Source organism: Bos taurus, chromosome 25, assembly GCF_002263795.3.
Source record: "Bos taurus isolate L1 Dominette 01449 registration number 42190680 breed Hereford chromosome 25, ARS-UCD2.0, whole genome shotgun sequence".
NCBI lineage: Eukaryota > Metazoa > Chordata > Mammalia > Artiodactyla > Bovidae > Bos > Bos taurus.
In genome coordinates, this window is record NC_037352.1 from 5,549,202 (window position 1) to 5,568,345 (window position 19,144).

The following is a 19,144-nucleotide window of genomic DNA, read 5'->3' on the forward strand; positions in this document are numbered from 1 at the left end:
TTTTGTTCTAAAAGTTTAGACAGGAGATGGATATCATCTTGCAGAATTCACTAGCTTATAAATGAACAGTTTGATAAGTTAACTAATATTTGTAGAGAAAACACTTATAATTTGTATTTGTCCTTTATAAGTGATTTTATAGAAGCTGTGGGCAAGAGAGTCTTTGTAACAACTTGTATTAAAAGCAAAGCAAAACAAAAACTCTTTCCCTTTTATCTCTCTTCAGTCTCAGGTGAATGTGGCTATAGTTTTAGATACTTCCTGGACAGTTTCCATTGGAAAGACCTGAAAAGATTTGCAACTTCAAGGGACAGAGAGGGGGGAAAAGTGCAAGCTTCCTTCTAGTCATTTTGGAGTATATTCATATATTATCAAAAATCTAGAATAATTACTATTTAAATTCTCCCTTCTTAAGTGCAGGACAATTGCAATTTCGGTGTCCTGGTTTGTTTGTTTGTTTGTTTGTTGCAATGTCTGAAGGTGAATAAGAAAGGATTTGAGCACTTTCTTGATGGTACAGTGGTTAAGACTCTATGCTTCCAATACAGGGGGCGTGGGTTCGATCCCTGGTTGGGGAAGTTCCACATGCCAGGCGATGCAGCCAAGGGGAAAAAAAAAAAGATTTCAGTGGACTCTGAGTTGTTTTCAGAGTTATGCTTTTGTTGCAAATCAAGAATTGCTCATTTCTACTCTTTTTCTCTTGCATTCCTCTGAGCTCTCTTCAAAGAATCCCGTAGCTGCCTTCATTATAATGCTTAGCGTTAGACTAGCCACTCAACCACACTGTATTGAATTCTGCCTTTCATATCAGGGAGAAAAATTTCTCTAAGGCAGAAATTAAAAGATTTATATGTTCCAGAGCTTCGGGGTTTAGTGCAGTGGGCCTTTGAAAGGACCATATGATGCGTTCAACAAAGGTGTTCACGTGTTCTTCTCTCTGAGTGCACAATTTAACTTGAGACCAGTCTGCTGCAGAGGGGAACGGCTGAGCTAATGTTCCTATCAGCGCCCCAGAGCCAGCCTCCATCTGCGCCATTTCCTGGTCATTTGCTGGAGGGTCTGGGAGAATTTCTGGCCGTCTATTTCTTCTGTGAGGGAGGCTGTGAACAGCTTTAAGCTTTCTTTTTCCTCTTAAATTCGCAGGATCCTCTAAAAGTGGAAGGAAAAGGGCTTTGTAATTTACACGATCTGCTGCTCTCCGGAGAATGTGCCTTCTTTGGGTGGGGCTCAATGATCCATCCATGACGGACACTGTAGAGAAGGGCCTGGAGCTAGCAGAGCCTGGTGGAAAAGCCCAGTAATGGAGCCCCCTGTCCCTCCTGGGTGTGTCTACCCAACCCACTCCCTATGTTTCAGCATTCACATGAACGACTTGTATAGCCTGGATCTGGAGATCTGGCTGGTGTGTCTTTTGCAGAATCTCGTAAGGAAAGGGAAGTTAAAACAGGCAGCTGAATGCATGCGGGCTTTCTCTAGTTGCGATGAGCAGGGGCTACTCTTCATTGCTGGTGCGGGCTTCCCACTGCAGTGGCTTCCCTTGTTGCAGAGTGCAGGCTCTAGGGCGTTTGGGCTCAATAGTTGGCGGCACATGGGCTTAGTTGCTCCACAACATGTGGGGTCTTCCCAGACCAGGGATCAAAACCGTACTCCCCTGCATTTACAGGTGGACACTTGACCCCTGGACCACCAGGGAAGCCCCCTCATCTGATTTTAGATTGAGGACTCGCAGCAAAGTCTGTCCCAACAAATGCTGGCCCAGGGAGGACCTGTGCATACAGCAGTCTACACTTGTGTTCTGTGTGGTTTTTCCCCCATGTGACAATTGATACCAAAGGCGGAGACCAAGGAAAACATTGACTGTCTCTGGGAGGAAAGTGATGAACACAAAACAAGAGTATTCATGACTATTCTTGACCAACATCACTGGAACCCAGGAATCAGTTCACTCAGACATTCTCTCCTGCTAATTTCAATTTAGAAAAAGGACAGGACCTGTGCCACTCTTGCTTCCACCGGGACCTGTAGGCAGAGATCCAGGAGACGGAGCTGGTCAGAATTCTTACCTTCTGCCCAGACTTGTTGAGGGGCCCAGGGCTCTCAGATGCAGTGTCCTTAGAGGGAACAGAGTCTCGCCTGTGAGGAGCCCTGTCTTGATGCCCATACTTGATGCCCAAACCTTTCCTTTCTTCCCTTCTCAGATCTTGAATATCCTAATATTTCTCCAGGAGATCTTCTCCAGGGGATCTTCCTGACCCAGAGATTAAACCCAGGTCTCCCACATTGCAGGCAGACTCTCTACCATCTGAGCCATTGGGGAAGCCCATCCTAATAATTAATTGACCCTAAAAACAGATTAATTAGAGAAAAAAAATTAGTTTCATACCCATGGGTGCTCCTAGGGGTTTTCCTGGTGACTCAGATGGTAAAGAATCTGCCTGTAATGCAGGAGACTCAGGTTTGATCCCCGGGTCTGGAAGATCCCCTGGAGAAGGACATGGCAACCAACCCCAGTATTCTTACCTGGAGCATCCCCATGGACAGAAGAGCCTGGCGAGCTACAGTCCATGGGGTCGTGAAGAATCAGACACGACTGAGTGACCAACATGGATGCTCATTAATATGTGAGTTTCAAAGACCTGACCAAAGCAGGCAGCTTTCATAACTTTTAGGCAAAAAACACCACGTTTGTGAAGAACAGACAAGTTGAATAAGTTTGGGCTTGGGGTGGTAAGTTACTGAGGTAGTGAGGAGGTTTGTTGACACAGCTTTCTTGACCCTGAATTCTGTGTCTCTGGTAACAAGGCTGCTGTCTACCCTCCTGGTGCAGGGAGGGTGCCTTTCACATGGGAGACTTATTTCCTGCTTTCAAGGGACAAAGGAAGATCACTGGCTGCTTCTTAAGGAACTTTAATTCAAGTAATCAGTATGCTAACATGGCACCCTTTGGGGTGGCTGATTCTGCTCCTCTTTGGTATATAATGTACAGGATAGTAGGCAATGAACATAGATAAAGATAATGAAATTTTAAATTGCAACTCTAATAACAAGCATTTTTCACCCCTAACTACGTGACATTTCTTTACATATTTTTATCTCACTTAATGCTAACCCTGGGGCTTCCCCAGTGACTCAGAGGTAAAGAAGCCACTTGCCAATGCAGGAGACATAGGTTTGATCCCTGGAAGATTCTGGAAGATCCCCTGCAGAAGGAAACGGCAACCCACTCCAATATTCTTGCCTGAAGAATTCCATGGTCAGAGTCATCCGCGGGGTCGCAGATTCGGATATGACTTAACGACCAAACAACAAAAATAGGAGAAAACATGGTGGCTCCGTAGAAGGAAATAAAAGCTCCCCATGGGACATGCAGGTTCCAGCTCTGGCTCCTCTCTTAGTTTACCTTGAACCAGAGGAGTTCTCTGGGTATCTTATCAGACCAGAGTATCTCCTGCTCTAGCGCCCTCTAGGGGCCATTTTAAGGCAAAGCGTAAAAGCAAACATCAATAACAACTCAGCAGCAGCAACCCAAAGGAGACTATAGACGGGAAGATAATCTCCACAGCAGACACACTATTCAAGCAGAAGACCGAGTGTCTTTTTAAAAGGGACCTGACCGGCTACCAAGCTGCTGGCTGATAAGAGGGGTGTAAACTCGTCTGTCTGCATCCTGACTTTCCTTGTCTTCTGTAAAGTTGCCTCACTGGAGTGCTCTAAACTTCAATTTGATAATTGCATCCTCAAATCCCTTAATGAAGGTGCCTATCAAAATATAAATAATTACCCGGTAATTTTGTATTTGCAAACTCTATGCTAGCTGTTTATGCTTCACTGCAGTTCAGATAGGAAGTTCGCTGCGTGAGAGCGTGCGTGCTAAGTTGCTTCAGTCATGTCTGACTCTTTGCGACCCCATGGACTGCAGCCCACCAGGCTCCTCTGTCTATGGGGTTCTCCAAGGAAGAATACTGGAGTGGGTTGCCATGCCCTTCTCCAGGGAATCTTCCTGACCAGGGATCAAACCCACATCTCCTGCATTGGCAGGTGGGTTCTTTAACACTAGTACCACCTGGGAAACCCAGGGACCCTCTCTTTTCTTAGGGGAATTTCCAGAGCCCACAGAGTGGTTGATGTCCATAGCACAGTTCTCCAGCCAAAGCATCTGGTTTCACCTTCAGTCCCACTCAACACTGACCTCTGTCGTTTTCTCATGCTATTTATAAATACCAGGGAGGCTGACTTCTTGTTTTGGTGTTGGTCATGCAGACATCTGTTCTCATCAGAAGTTCATCCCTGGAACTTTCAAGTCCAATGGCAATCCGTGAACAGCACTGGGATCGCTGTAAACACGTTCTTCCTCCTCAGTAATCTGTTATGTTCTTTGGACAGCATTCACTTTAGTTCATGGAAGGCACCCCCCACCGGCCAGTTACCTCTCTTCATCTTCCCTCTAATTCCTATTTTGGCTCCATCCATTTATTATTCACAAAAGCCCAGCCCCGGAAGTGCAGGGGATCGTGTGGGTTTAGTCGCTCAGTCATGTCTGACTCCTGTGACCCCATGGACTGTAGCCTGCCGGGCTCCTCTGTCTGTGAGATTTCTCAGGCAAGCATACTGCAGTGGGTTGCCATTTCCTTCTCCAGAGGATCTTCCTAATACAGGGATCGAACGTGGGACTCCTGCATTGCAGGTGGATTCTGTACCACTGAACCACCAGGGAAGCCCCAGGGAAGCTGGGGATTATCCAGTGGGCCAAAAGTAAAAAATGAACCCCACCAAGAAAACCTTTTGCTGGGGTGCTTCTCTGACTGTACAGCTATAGAGAGGATGTGTTTCGATGCTGGGTCTTGATATGAATGCAAAGAGAAACAACAGAGCCGACAGAAGCCAGGTGACAATCCTGGGCTTCCGGGGATGGCATTTTTCTTTTCCATCCTGTTTTTAAGCAGACTTGTTAAGAGTTTGCAGCTGACAGCTCCTCCAGAAGTATTATTCTTAAAAGCTGCACTGAAATTATTCACCTCATGTAAAAACAAGTGTGATTTACATCTAATATGGGTAATTACTTTTACAGTTAATTAAAAGCGCTCTCATTAAACTCCTGCTGTGATGCCAATGCATAACTGTTATCTGCAAACAGACCCTGGGTTTGAGCTCACCTCTGTGACATATTGCTCCTACCTGAGAGGGGGCTGCCTTCCACGGTATCAAATTTAATTGTGCTGAGCCAGCAGCCCTGTGTTGCCAAGCTTCTGCCAACTTGCTCTCCTCCCCTGATAACCAAGCTGCAAAGAGCATAGAATGAAGAGAACAAAGTAATTTGTGGGGCTGAAGGTGTAATTCTCAAAGAAGTTGAGTTCCAAGATGAATTCCCTCCTATCTTTATTTGCATAAGAGCCAGGTTTGCAAATATCTCTGTGGACTTTGCTGCTGTCTCCCAAAAGAACCCCCCCTTAAAATTCCTCCAAATGTTTATAAATTTAACACTATTGATTTCTGACCTGGCTACTGTCTTGGTTCAATGGATTTATGTTGAGATCTTTAGTTTACATGCACTTCTGCCATTTGTATTATTTCAGGAGAAATAACTCTTAAATTCTCAGTCTTGTTCAGGCTTAAATGGAAGTCTTAGTGCTTTCAGAATATCCTGTACCTTGAAACACAGAACCTTAAACACATACTAATAAAACGCCTCCTCAAATGATCACATTCCTGGCAAATAATTAAGGCTTATTAATTAAAGCACATAGTCATTTGAGGCTTAAGTTTTGAGGGAGCAGAAAGATTGTGATATTTCAAGAAGTTTATAGACCCAGTGAATTTGATGTTCTGGTATAGTGCTTGGCGCTTTTGATATTTTGCATGGTTATTTGCTGCCATCTGCTGGCCATATCTGATATTGCAGGGGCTGAGTAAATTTGTGAATGGAGATGTTAAGAAGTGGGTACAATATGTCAGTGTGAATGTTGTGTACTGATCTTCTTGTGAACGTTGTGTACACAATCTTCATGTACTCCAGTGTCCTTATCCTTGTCTTAGTCCTTGGAGTTGAGTGAATACAGACTGAGGCGTTCAACTGAAAGAAACACATGATATCTTACTTGCACCAACTCTCTTCTTTTTTTTTAAGTAGGGCAGAATCTTCTTTAAATAAGGCAATTAAATTTAGAACATTGATTTAAATATTTGGATTCCAGGACAGTATATGTTATTGAGGAAAGTCTAAAATACAAAACTGGTAGACCAGATGGATTTCAACCCCTCTTATCTCAAATCATCAAAGCCAATTCCCCACCCTCTCTCTCTTTGATACTGTTTTTTTCTCTTCTGTAAAATGGAAACATTGAGCCAGTGGTCCTTATCACTTATAGTTATTTTCGAAATCTGAGTCTTTGTGGAGGTCAAAACAATTAAAGACTCAGGTTGCAATAAATCACCAATAATGTTCTAAATGCTAGATGCTGAACTCATAACTGGTTGGCTTCTTTTAAACTAGAAATAATTGTAATGTTCAGAACAGCACGTGTCCAAGCTCTTGGGGAAAAAATGCTATTTGGAAGGAAACCATTTATAAATAAAAGGGAAGAGACTATACCATGCCCAAATTTGCTTCCTTGCCAGAAGGATTATTGTTGCTGTTGTTCAGTTGCTAAGTCATGTACGACTATTTGCGGCCCTATGGACTGCAGCATACCAGGATTCCCTGTCCTTCACTATGTCCCAGAGTTTGCTCAAATTCATGTCCACCGAGTTGGTGATGCCATCCAACCATCTCATCCTCTGGTGCCCACTTCTCCCCCTGCCTTCAATCTTTCCCAGCATCAGGGTCTTTTCCAGTGAGTCAGCTCTTCGCATCAGGTGGCCAAAGTGTTGGAGGCTTATTGGGGGATGGTTATTTTTGAGAAGCTGCAGATACTGGAGTATCTCTGAAAACAGTGCAGAAGCTGGCTTTTTGAGAGGGAGATTTGTATTTCCAGGGGAAAAAGAAAAATCTCCATTTGTAAAGGTATCTCCATCTCCATAGAGAAGGAGGACTCTAAGTCTTTAGAAACCCTTGTCCGGGAGAAGGCAAGAGCTTAGGTCTCCATCACAGGCACACCCTTGTTTACTGCGCTTCCCTGGTAACCACCATCCCAACCCTAAGGCCTTTTATCTTTGGCTGAAGACAGTCCTTCAGGGGGTGGATGGGCCACTTCTGGCAGTTACTTTTCCTGGGTCTCTCCCCTGTGTACAGGAGGCAAACAGGAAAAAAGCCTTCTAGTCAATCCTCCACATGCGAACAAGTTCCATCCCCAGAGTGCGTTCAGAAGTCCAATTTGTCCATAAGTCCAACCAAGTTAGCCTAGGTGCTCAACTGACAGCCAGCTTTGTAGAACCATAATAGTTCAGAGTAGTGAATAGTTGTCACATAAATGCTACGTTAAAAAATAATAATAATAAAGAAAAACAGTATAGGCTCTTGAGTAGCACCATAGTCCAGTACAGCAGCTGGCATACAGGGGCCGGCGTGGAGTGAACAGGCAAGGAGGAGGTCGGAGGAGAGGGGCTGGGACACGGTGGAGCCGAAGGACCATCAGCAACACGGGACGGAGGGCGAGCTGCGGTTTCACTCACGCCTGACATGGGTGGCAGGGCTTCCGGTTCCTCGCTGGGTTCAACTCCATCTACCCCCTTGAAGAAAACAATTCGGTGAGGTCTGGGCAGCGGGGCTTTTTTTCTCCCCGTAGATGACACAGTAGCACGGGGTTGCGTTCTGGATGGCCGACGCAGCCTTCGTGCACCCTTCCCCCTTCAAATCCTGAGCCGCAAGCTCTAACAGTGCCCGCTCAAATAAAGAAAAAGCCGGTACCGTTTCCTGCATCCTGACCCTCGTCCGGGTCTGCGGTTCCTCCTCCTTCTTGTTGCTCTCGGTCGTTTCTCTGGGCCTCTGACTCTTGGCGCTTGCTCGCAGTACCGCCTCCATCTCTGCTGCTTGTACAACTGCTTCTGGACATCCTGGGCTGGAAATAAAGATCACATACTACTGTGCTCTATACAGTACAAGGCACTAAAGTACACAAAGACACAACTGCTGGGGGAGGATGCACACACGTGACAATGTACACTGAACACGCGAACCACCTCACGTGACTGGTCATGAGCACGCGTGTTCCCGTCTTTGAAAGTTCACTCATCTGTAGGAGACTCACTGTGTTTCTTTTCCTCTTGTCATCCGTCTTTGTTACTGGGAGTTTCAGCCAAGATCCTAGGAAGGTAGAAGGAAAACTATCGCCCCTCCTCCTCCTGTAACGTTGATTCAGAATTTTAAATGCACTTTTGAATTCTTTTTTGGACTACGATGATGTAACGCATTGCTTTTCCGTGCTCTAAACTGTCTGGCCATAGCATTTATTTTCTGTTTGAAAAGAAAGAACAAAACACTTGGATTTCTTCCATTCATAAGAGCAGTTGATCATAAGCCCTGTTTGGACTTGTCAGCTGAGTCTTTGGCTGTGTTTTCCCCAGCTCCCAAGAGATGACTTGAGCTGCAGGTATTTCCCTTAAAAACTCTGGGACTTTGTATCCAAGTCCAGGAGAATTATGGTGTATCAACAATATATTAGCCTTACTTAACCCTTACATGGGCTTCCCAGGTGACTCATTGGTAAAGAAACCACCTGCCAATGCAGGAAATGTAAGAGATGTAGATTTGATCCCTGGGGCAGGATCTCCTGGAGAAGGAAATGGCAAACTGCTCCAGTGTTCCTGCCTGGAGAGTCCCATGGACAGAGGAGCCTGGCGGGGCTGCAGTCTATGGGGTCGCAAAGAGAGTCAGTTACGGCCTAGCAGCTAGACGACAACAGCTCTTACGTAAGATATAAGGGCCCTGCTCTTTCCTTTCCATTGCCCTTCCAGTATTAATAACTGAAATCATCCATTTTTAGGACAGTTCCAGGCGCTGGACTCTGAAAACACAGGGGACCCTGGGCGTAACAGCTCTTGAGAGTGAAAGTGATCCCCAGGATTGCTGTTGTTTAGACTCCTCTGTCCATGGGATTCTCCAGGCAAGGACACTGGAGTGGGTTGCCATGCCCCAATCTTCCTGACCTAGGGCTTGAACTCTCATCTCATGTCTCCTGCACTGGCAGGCAGGTTCTTTACCACTAATGCCACCTGGGGAGCCCCCTACAGGCTCCTAGCTTCTAAGTCTCCCGAGGCCTCCAGAATCTCACTGGCCGGGGTGTCTCTCCACCTACTCGCCGAGACCTTTGCCTTCCAGGGTCTTCGGAGCCCTGCATGATGCTGATCCGCGATGCAGGACGATGGTGCTCCTGCACGGCAGACAGAAATAACCCTGACCTACAAAAATCGTCAGAAAGAACTGGCACGAGAAATGCAGAAGAAAAGAAATATCTCTCGGGAGATGAAACAGCTTCTGAAAAGAACAGACACGCTCGCGCTTTGATGTCTGAAAGCCAGAGGAACTCAGAAGCCTCTGGAGAGAAAACTTTAAAAATAGAACTGTTTTTGAAGTTCTCAGGGACTCCACTCAGAACCGGGTCTCCCAAAGACGTTCAGCAAAGGCCACTGACGATAGCTAACGGGTCTTGATGGCTTACCGTCGTCTGAAACCATGGCCGATATGCCTCACAACAAGGGAAGCAGCTGTTATTATTACCTTTATTTTACAAGCAGAGAACTGAGTCACTGCTGGGGGAGCCCAGTGATATGGATCCAAGCTTCATGAAACCATAGCAAATGTGGGTTTCCATCTACTTTGGCAGTTCAACACTGTTCAGGGTTTCCCAGGTACCGCAAGAAGCATGGCTGACTCCTCTAGGGAAATTGATGGTTGGTGATGAGTCTAGGGCTACAGATTCATACTTAACACTTGAGCACTTGATCTGTTCCCCCAAGCGAAGCCATCAAAGTACTTCCTCAACTCCTCCGGCTTGGAAAAGGTCAGGTCAAAGCCCGCAGTCTGCAGACACCCACTCTCCGCTGAGCGATCTGAACCGTAATTTGTTCCCGCCAAAGTGACATTTTTCCAATTTGAGTCCAACATTGTTCAGAAGCAACTGCATGTCCCCTGGGGTGCCTCCCGCGATGTTCTGCAGCAGATGACAAACCAACAGTATCATCTAAATAAAAATTCCAGCGTGGGCTTAAGTAAATTAATCCTGACAAGAATAAATTGAATAATCTTCAGGAAATGGCAAGAGCTTGGATCTTGCCAGATGGCTTTTATCTGTCCCTGGCATGGTCCTTGGTGGCAGATTTAAAAAAAAAAAAAAACCCTGCCTTGGGTTTATTGATTTTGTTCCTTAGTTGATTAACACCTGCCATTTCTGTGTGGGTAAATCAAAATCGGATATGGATTCATCCTTGCAAACTCATCATATTTTCATTTGAGGAAGAAAACGCGAGCTTCCCCTGGTCAGAATAGCATCAAACAGGCAGGGAACTGCTTTTGCCTGCCTGTTTTCAAGATGATATCTCTGAGGTTTAACAATCTACACTTTCATCTCTCCCATACCAAACTAATCTCTACTTTCTCTTCATGTTCCTTAGAGTAGGGTCCTAACCTCCAGTATCTAATGCCTGGTGATCTGAGTTGCAGCTGATGTCATAATAACAGAAATAAATGCAATACCCTTGAATCATCCTGAAAACATTCTTCCTCACCCCCCATCCCTGGAAACATTGTCTTCCATGAAACCTGTTCCTGGTGCAAAAATGGTTGGGACCATGGCCTTAGAGGATGACTTCAAACAGAATTCTCAGTGGGAAGCAGGGCACTCCTCTGCCTGCAAGGTCAGTCGGAGACCTCAGCTGTTAAATTAGGAGTCTGAGTGGGAAAAGCGTGAGTCCATGTCCTCCGACTGTGCTTCTCAGATCATCCGGGGTATCTCACTGTCTTAATCTGACTGGTGGTTAAACAACTGGAATTTATTTTGCTGAAGGTCTGGAGGCTGAAGGTCCCAGAGCAGGGTGTTAGTATAGTCAAGTTCTGGTGGGCACTCTCTTCCTGACAAGCAGATGACATCTTCTCGATATGTCCACGTGTGGCCTCTTCTTGGTTCATGAGTGCAGAGAGATTAGAGAAGCTCTCTGATATCTTCCCTCCAGTGCCTCTTCTTGTCGGTGTTCAGTTGGTAAGTCGTGTCTGACTCTTTGTGACCCCATGGACTGCAGCAGGCCAGGCTTCCCTGTCCTTCTCTATCTCTCGGAGTTTTCTCAAACTCATGTCCATTCAGTCGGTGATGCCATCCAACCATCTCATCCTCTGCCACCCCCTTCTCCTCCTACTCTCAATCTTTCCCGGCATCAGGGTCTTTTCCAGTGAGTCAGCTCTTCACATCCAGTGGCCAAAGTATTGAAGCTTGAGTGACTCTTCTTATAAGGGCACTAATCCTATTAAATGAGGACCCCATCCTTACAACTTCATTGAACCTTAATTATGTTTTTAAAGGCCCATCTCTAAAGACAGCCAACTTGGGGTTCAAGGGCTTCAAACTATGCATTTGGGAGATACAACCATTCTGTCCACAACACTTTTTAAAATGTGGGTTCTGATTCAGGATCTCTGTGTAAGTATATGTGCGTGTGTGTGTGTGTGTGTGTGTGTGTGTGTGTGTGTAATACAATGTATATAATGTACAATGTATATAATATGTGTATATAATATAATACAATGTATATAATACAATGGAATACTACTCAGCCATAAAAAGAGAAAGATAATGTCATTTGCAGCAATAAAGGACAGAAATGGTATGGACATAACAGAAGCTGAAGATATTAAGAAGAGGTAGTAAGAATACACAGAAGAACTGTACAAACAAGATCTTCTTGAACCAGATAACCACAATGGTGTGATCACTCACCTAGAGTCAGACATCCTGGAATGTGAAGTCAAGTGGGCCTTAGGAAGCATCACTATGGACAAAGCTAGTGGAGGTGATGGAATTCCAGCTAAGCTATTTTAAATCCTAAAAGATGATGCTGTTAAATGCTGCACTCAATATGCCAGCAAATTTGGCCACAGGACTGGAAAAGGTCAATTTTCATTCCAATTCCAAAGAAAGGCAATGCCAAAGAATGTTCAAACTACCGCACAATTGCACTCATCTCATATGCTAGCAAAGTTATTCTCAAAATTCTCCAATCCAGGCATCAACAGTACATGAACCATGAACTTCCAGATGTTCAAGCTAGATTTAGAAAAGGCAGAGGAACCATAGATCAAATTGCCAACATCCGCTGGATCATCGAAAAAGCAAGAGAGTTCCAGAAAAACGTCTCCTTCTACTTTATTGACTATGCCAAATTCTTTGACTGTTTGCATCACCAGAATTTTCCAGCATCACTGGAAAATTCTTCAAGAGACAGGAATAGCAGACCACCTGACCTACCTCCTGAGAAATGTGTATGCAGGTCAAGAAGTAACAGTTGGAACAGGACATCGAACAACAGAGTTGTTTCAAATTGGGAAAGGAGTATATCAAGGCTGTGTATTGTCACCCTGCTTATTTAACTTATATGAAGGGTACATTTCACATTTCATGTGAAATGCTGGACTGGATGAAGCACAAGCTGGAGTCAAGATTGCTGGGAGAAATATCAATAACCTCAGATACACAGATAATACCACCCTTATGGCAGAAAGTGAAGAACTTAAGAGCCTCTTTTTGAAAGTGAAACAGGAGAATGAAAAAGTTGGCTTACAGCTCAACATTCAAAAAACTAAGATCATGGCATCCGGTCCCATTACTTCATGGCAAATAGATGGGGGAAATAATGGAAACAGTGAGAGACTTTATTTTTGGGGCTCCAAAATCACTGCAGATGGTGACTGCAGCCGTGAAATTAAAAGACACTTGCTCCTTGGAAGAAAAGTTATGACCAACTTAGACAGTATATTAAAAAGCAGAGACATTACTTTGCCAACAAAGGTCCATGTAGTCAAAGCTATGGTTTTTCCAGTAGTCATGTATCGATGTGAGAGTTGGACCATAAAGAAAGCTGAGCACCGAAGAATAGATGCTTTTGAACTGTGGTGTTGGAGAAGACTCTTGAGAGTCCCTTGGACTGCAAGGAGATCCAACTAGTCCATCCTAAAGGAAATCAGTCCTGAATATTCACTGGAAGGACTGATGCTGAAGCTGAAGCTGAAGCTCCAATACTTTGGCCACCTGATGGGAAGAACTGACTCATTGGAAAAGACCCTGATGCTGGGAAAGATTGAAGGCTGGAGGAGAAGGGGACGACAGAGGATGAGATGGTTGGATGACATCACTGAGTCAGTGGACATGAGTTTGAGAAAACTCCAGGAGATGGTAAAGGAAATGGAAGCCTGGCATGCTGCAGTCCTTGGGGTCTCAAAGAGTTGGACACGACTGAGTGACTGAACAACAACAACGGCGACAAGAAAAACAAAAATACAAATGAATATGTATGCAAAACAGAAGCAGACTCACAGGTACAGAAAACGAACCAATGACCACCAAAGGGAAGAAGGAAAGCAGGGGAACAGATTAGACACACGGGATTAAGAAGTACATGTATTATAATACATAAGCACCAATGGTATGTTGTATAGCCCAGGGAATTACAGCCATTATCTTAATGGAGTACGATCTTTAAAAAAAGAATCACTGAATCACCATGCTGTACATCTCAAACTAATATAATAGTATACATCAACTATAGTTAAAAAAAAAAAAAAAAAAAAACAAAAAAAACACTAAGTAATCCTAACCTTGTTTCGTTTGGGGAAATTTAGAGGCAGGTGTGAAAAACATCCCACACAGTTCCTGGCACCAAAGGGACATGCCTTCATTGCTCACAGGTTCTGTCCCACTTTGCTGGTAGCAAAATAGTCCGTTACAAAGAAAACAAAGTCTTCTGCCCGCGACATTGTCTGCTGTGGTTCCACTCTTGATTCACGTGGACCTAGCGTTTGCTGTGCTGGATCCATCACTATGGTGATAGCCTTGCACTTGTATCCACAGTGTCCTCGTGACACATCAGCAGAACATCCCAGCCCAAGAGGGAGAGGATAAACAGGGCTGTGGACTTCACTGATATTCAACAGAGGTGCCGTTGTTTGCAGATCCCTTCACCTTCCTGCCCCAACCGTCGTGCCCCTCCCGCACCTCCGCTACTAGCATCCTCAGACCGGAAACCTTGCAATAGTCCTTGATCCCCATCTTTTCCTCGCCTCCCACATCCAGTCTTGGAGGACACCTGCTGATCTGTCCACACTCTGACCGTGACTCCCTGCCTCCCCTGCCCATCACTCCCCTTGCCATCACCATCATCTTCCACCTGAATTCCCACAGCAGCCCCCACACTTGTCTCCCCACTTGCATTTTTGGCCCCCAACTGTCTCTTATATTTAAACAGAAGTCAGCTAAAGGCTTCTCTGCTGGTACAATGGTTGGGAGCCTGCCTTGCACCGCAGGGGACACTGGTTCAGTCCCTGGTCTGGGAAGGTCCCACATAATGCAGAGCATCTAAGCCCGTGAGCCATGACTGCTGAAGCCTGTGCATCTGGAGCCTTGTCTCTGCAACAAGGGCAGCCACCGTGGGGAGAAGGCCCTTCTGGCCAGAACCAGAGGAAAGCCTGCCTGCAGCGACAAAGACCCGGCATCAGTTTAGTTCAGTTCAGTTCAGTCACTCAGTTGTGTCTGACTCTTTGCAACCCTGTGAATCGCAGCACACCAGGCCTCCCTGTCCATCACCAACTCCCGGAGTTCACTCAGACTCACGTCCATTGAGTCAGCGATGCCATCCAGCCATCTCATCCTCTGTCTCCCCTTCTCCTCCTGCCCCCAATCCCTCCCAGCATCAGAGTCTTTTCCAATGAGTCAACTCTTCACATGAGGTGGCCAAAGTACTGGAGTTTCAGCTTTAGCATCATTCCTTCCAAAGAAATCCCAGGGCTGATCTCCTTCAGAATGGACTGGTTGGATCTATTTGTAGTCCCATAGTCAACAATAAAAATAAACTAATTAAAAAGCAGCTAATACCTGTTCTCTCTTCACACCTTCTGAGTGGAAATGATGAGCCCTGGGCAAGGACGTGGAGAGACTGGAACCTTGCTCATTGCCTGTGGGAGAGTACAATGTTGCAGCCACTGTGGAGAACCCTGTGGCGGCTCCTCAAAGACTTACCCCTGAAATTAGTGTGTAATTCAGCAGTTCAACTTTTGGACATATACACAAAAGGACTGAAAGCAGGGACTTGAACAGATGTGTGTGCACCCATGTTTATAGCAGCATTATTCGTGATAACCAGAATGTGGAGATGACCCAGTGACTACCCAGGGGATGAGTGGATAGACAAAATGTGGTCTCTCCTTACAGTGGAATATAATCCAGCCTCAAAGAGGAAAGAAGTCCTGAGACATACTACTGCATGGATGAAGGCATGATGCTGAGCGAAATAAGACACAAGTGTGCCAGTCGCTCAGTCGTGTCCAACTCTTTGCCACCCTATGGACTGTAGCCCGCCAGGCTCCTCTGTCCATGGGATTCTCCAGGCAAGAATACTGGAGTGGGTTGCCATGCCCTCCTCCAGGGGATCTTCCCAACCCAAGGATCAAACCAACATCTCCTATATCTGGGGCATTGGCTGGTTGGTTACTTACCACTAGCGCCATCTGGGAAGCCCTCACAATAAGAACAAAAGTAAGTCTGGGTGGTTGCTCACTGATGCACCTCCCACTATTTCCCTAACAGGCTTCCCTCCAGCCACAGAGACCTCCCACCGCTTATCTTATCCGCCCCATCGCCCCCTCAGGGCCTTTGCACCTGTTCTCTCCTCTTCTGATGTTCTCTCCTTTTCTGAGATACTCTTTCCCAGATGGCCACAAGCATAGCTCATCCCTCAGCTGCCTTCAAGCCTTTCCTCAGTTGCCAGCTCTCTTCAAATTTAAAGTCTTCCTCAGCATTTCCCACTCCCTACATGCTCAGTTACTAAGTTGTCCTCAGTACTCTTTGTGACCCCAAAGAGTAGCCCACCAGGCTCCTCTGTCCATGGGATTTTCCAGGCCAAGAGTACTGGAGTGGGTTGCCATTTCCTCTTGCAGTGATCTTCCTGACTGAGGGACTGAATTCCATCCCCTTCTCCCTGATTTATTTCTCTTCATGGAATGTTTCTTCTTCTAAATATCAAACATTATAGATGTTTCTTTTTTGTTTTCTGTCTTTTCCAGCAAAATGTGAACATCACTAGGGCAGGACCTTCCTGTGTTTCATATGTTAGGTCTTCCATGCCTAGAGCAAGACTTGGCAAGAAATAGGTGCTGAATATATATCTTTTGAATGAGTAAATGAATATCACAATTGCTTGAGTGTGTATGTGTCTCTTTGTGTAACTTGGGAGTTCCTTGAGGGTTGAAACCATGTTTTTTCATCTTTACATTCCAAAGCAACAAGAAAAATGCATAAGAAGTAGGTATGTGATGAATATGGATGAATATGCTATGCTATGCTATGCTAAGTCGCTTCAGTCGTGTCTGGCTCTGTGCAACCCCATAGACGGCAGCCCACCAGGCTCTACCGTCCCTGGGATTCTCCAGACAAGAACACTGGAGTGGGTTGCCATTTCCTCTCCAATGCATGAAAGTGAAAAGTGAAAGTGTAGTCGCTCAGTCGTGTCCGACTCTTCACAACCCCATGGACTGCAGCCCACCAGGCTCCTCCATCCATGGGATTTTCCAGGCAACAGTACTGGAGTGGGGTGCCATTGCCTTCTCCTATAGATGAATAGAAGGATGATATTTAGATGGATGGATGGATGATGGATTGTGGATGGATACATCATGGATGGATGATGGATGGATAATGGATGGATGAATGGACAGTGGATGGATGGGTGGATGACAGATGATGGACCAGTTGGATGGATGGATGACTGGACAGATGGATGCATGGAAGGAGGGTTAAAAACAGACAGTGATGACTTTGAGTTGAAGAAAGCTAGATTTGACTGTCCCAAATCTGGAATGGGCAAGAGACATTAATTCCCAGTAAGGGCAATCTCTGCTGATATAAGGGAAGGTGTCTGAGGTGGGCACATCATTTTATAAGCCATCCATTACTCTCTGCTGTGATTTCTGATCCATAGCTTTGCCTTCACCCCACATCTGCATGCAATAAAGCTTAGCTATGGCATCCATATGTCTCTAATGCAAACAGCAGGGCATATACTTCTAAAAAGCGCTATAAAGGGCAGTGGCTCGAGAAACAACCATCAGGAGCATGAGCTTTTTATTATTTTAAAGGGCATTTCAACGACACCACTAAACGTTTTCTGACCATAAGTCTGACTCCTGTCCTCTCTCCCTTTCTTTTCTCCTCCTCTCAGGATATCAAAGCAGACTGCAATACTTGTGTGGAAATAGAGGACAGAAAGGTAAGTCTATATTTTTCATCCTTTTGGTTTCAAACAAAACAAGATTTCTGTGATTTAAACCCAAGTGTTGAAGGTATGCCTTGCTGGAAGACGGCTTGCAAAGATGATTCACGTGCTTGGTTTTTAGACACTTAAAGCCCATTGCATTTTAAAATGTCTGTTGTTGGTTTTTTTTTTTTTTCTTTACAATCTGAGTTGGATCTAACGACTTCACTGAAGATAGAAGATTGTGTTGATTTTTGTTTTAGTCATCTGCTTCTTTTCAGGAAAATAGCTGTTTATCCTTAACTCATTTCACATTTTAGTTGAATAGTTTGGTTGATTATTAATGTGTAATATGCCATATATGATATAGAATTATAGGACATTGCATATGTAACAGAAGAATGTATACTCTTGGGCTTTTTAGGGTGTGCCCTGAAAATAAATATAACTGATATATATATATATATATATATATATATATATATCTGATCTATACATTTTGGCTTGAAAAAGAGCCTGTACTAATTCCTGTCATGACATAGTCACATGAACAGTGACTTTATACCATATAAACATTCTCGTGATGTTTCATGGGGGCGTACAGGAAAGGGAGGTCATTTGCTTTGTATCTTAGAGTTTTCCCCCCATTTATCTTCTTGTTACACTGTGTGGACCCGCTCAGGACAGGCGACCACTAGACAATTGTTCTTTCCTTTAATATTTTCGGTCTCCCTTTATTGACAAGAGTTCACAGAAGTTTCTGTGGAGAAGTGTGTCCAAGCAGATCAAATTTTACCTTTAATGCCTTGGATTAAAACAAACAAACAAACAAAAAGGTCAAATAACTGGATTGAAGGTCCATATCTCCTGGCTACTTTTGACACCGTTCTGCAACTTTGAAAGATGTTTCCCTCTGCAGCTGTACCATTATTGTTGAAGGCAGTTATTATTTCAAGAAGAGGTTTTCAGCCCTGATTTTGTGCTAGCTCAGTCATCCGCTGATTAATAGGGTAGTGAGGACTTCTCAAAACAAAATTTGCTTTAAAATAGAAGACAGGCGCCGTGCATTATCTTAAGGAGGGTTCATCTCCATACTTTGAAGGGAGTGATGATACCATAGCTTAAATTTGAGCCTGATGATCCGAGCCGAGCTCCAGTCGTGTCTTGTCTAGTTTTCAAGCAAAGGTGTTACAATTCATATTGGCATTCACTACATGTTGACAAACCAGTGTGTCTGCCGGCCTGTATGTTGTGAGTTGGGCAAATGGAATTGAGGTGGAAGAGGTATTCCCCGTCTTTTTTTTTTTAAATCTGTTCCCAGGGACTCTGCTCACCACATGAGAGCGTGTTCCCTGCCTGCTTCTGAAGTTCAGGATCGCTTCCTTGGGATTTATTTATTTGGTTGTTTATTTTGACTGGACTGGGTCTTCACTGCTGCGCCTGGGCTTTCTCTGGTTGTGGCCAGTGGGGGCTACCGTCCTGTGTGGTGCGGAGGCTTCTCACTGCACGGCTTCTCTGGTTGTGGAGCAGGGGCTCTGGAGCGCGGACTCCGTAGTTGAGGGGCACGGGCTTAGTTGCCTGGAAGCATGTGGAATCGTCTTGGACCAGGGATTGAACCTGTGTCCCTTGCATTGGCGGGTGGATTCTTAAACCACTGGACCACCAGGGAAGCCCTTCCCTTGGATGTTCGTGGAATTCATAAACACGTTTCTGTCTAGTTTTTTTTGGTTTGTTTGTTTTGTTTTACTTTCTTTGCCAGCCG

At 45.0% G+C, this 19,144-nt stretch overlaps 1 protein-coding gene across 9 annotated transcripts in view; it reads left to right on the plus strand.

Moving 5' to 3' along the window:
• The window catches only part of RBFOX1 (RNA binding fox-1 homolog 1), a 2,433,924-nt gene that overhangs the window by 1,342,769 nt on the left and 1,072,011 nt on the right, over positions 1-19,144 (plus strand). For all 9 annotated transcript variants that reach the window (XM_024984898.2, XM_059881313.1, XM_059881315.1 and 6 more), the window contains one exon: positions 17,350-17,397. In XM_024984898.2, the coding sequence (XP_024840666.1) occupies positions 17,350-17,397 (48 nt within the window). The remainder of the gene's footprint in view (positions 1-17,349; positions 17,398-19,144) is intronic.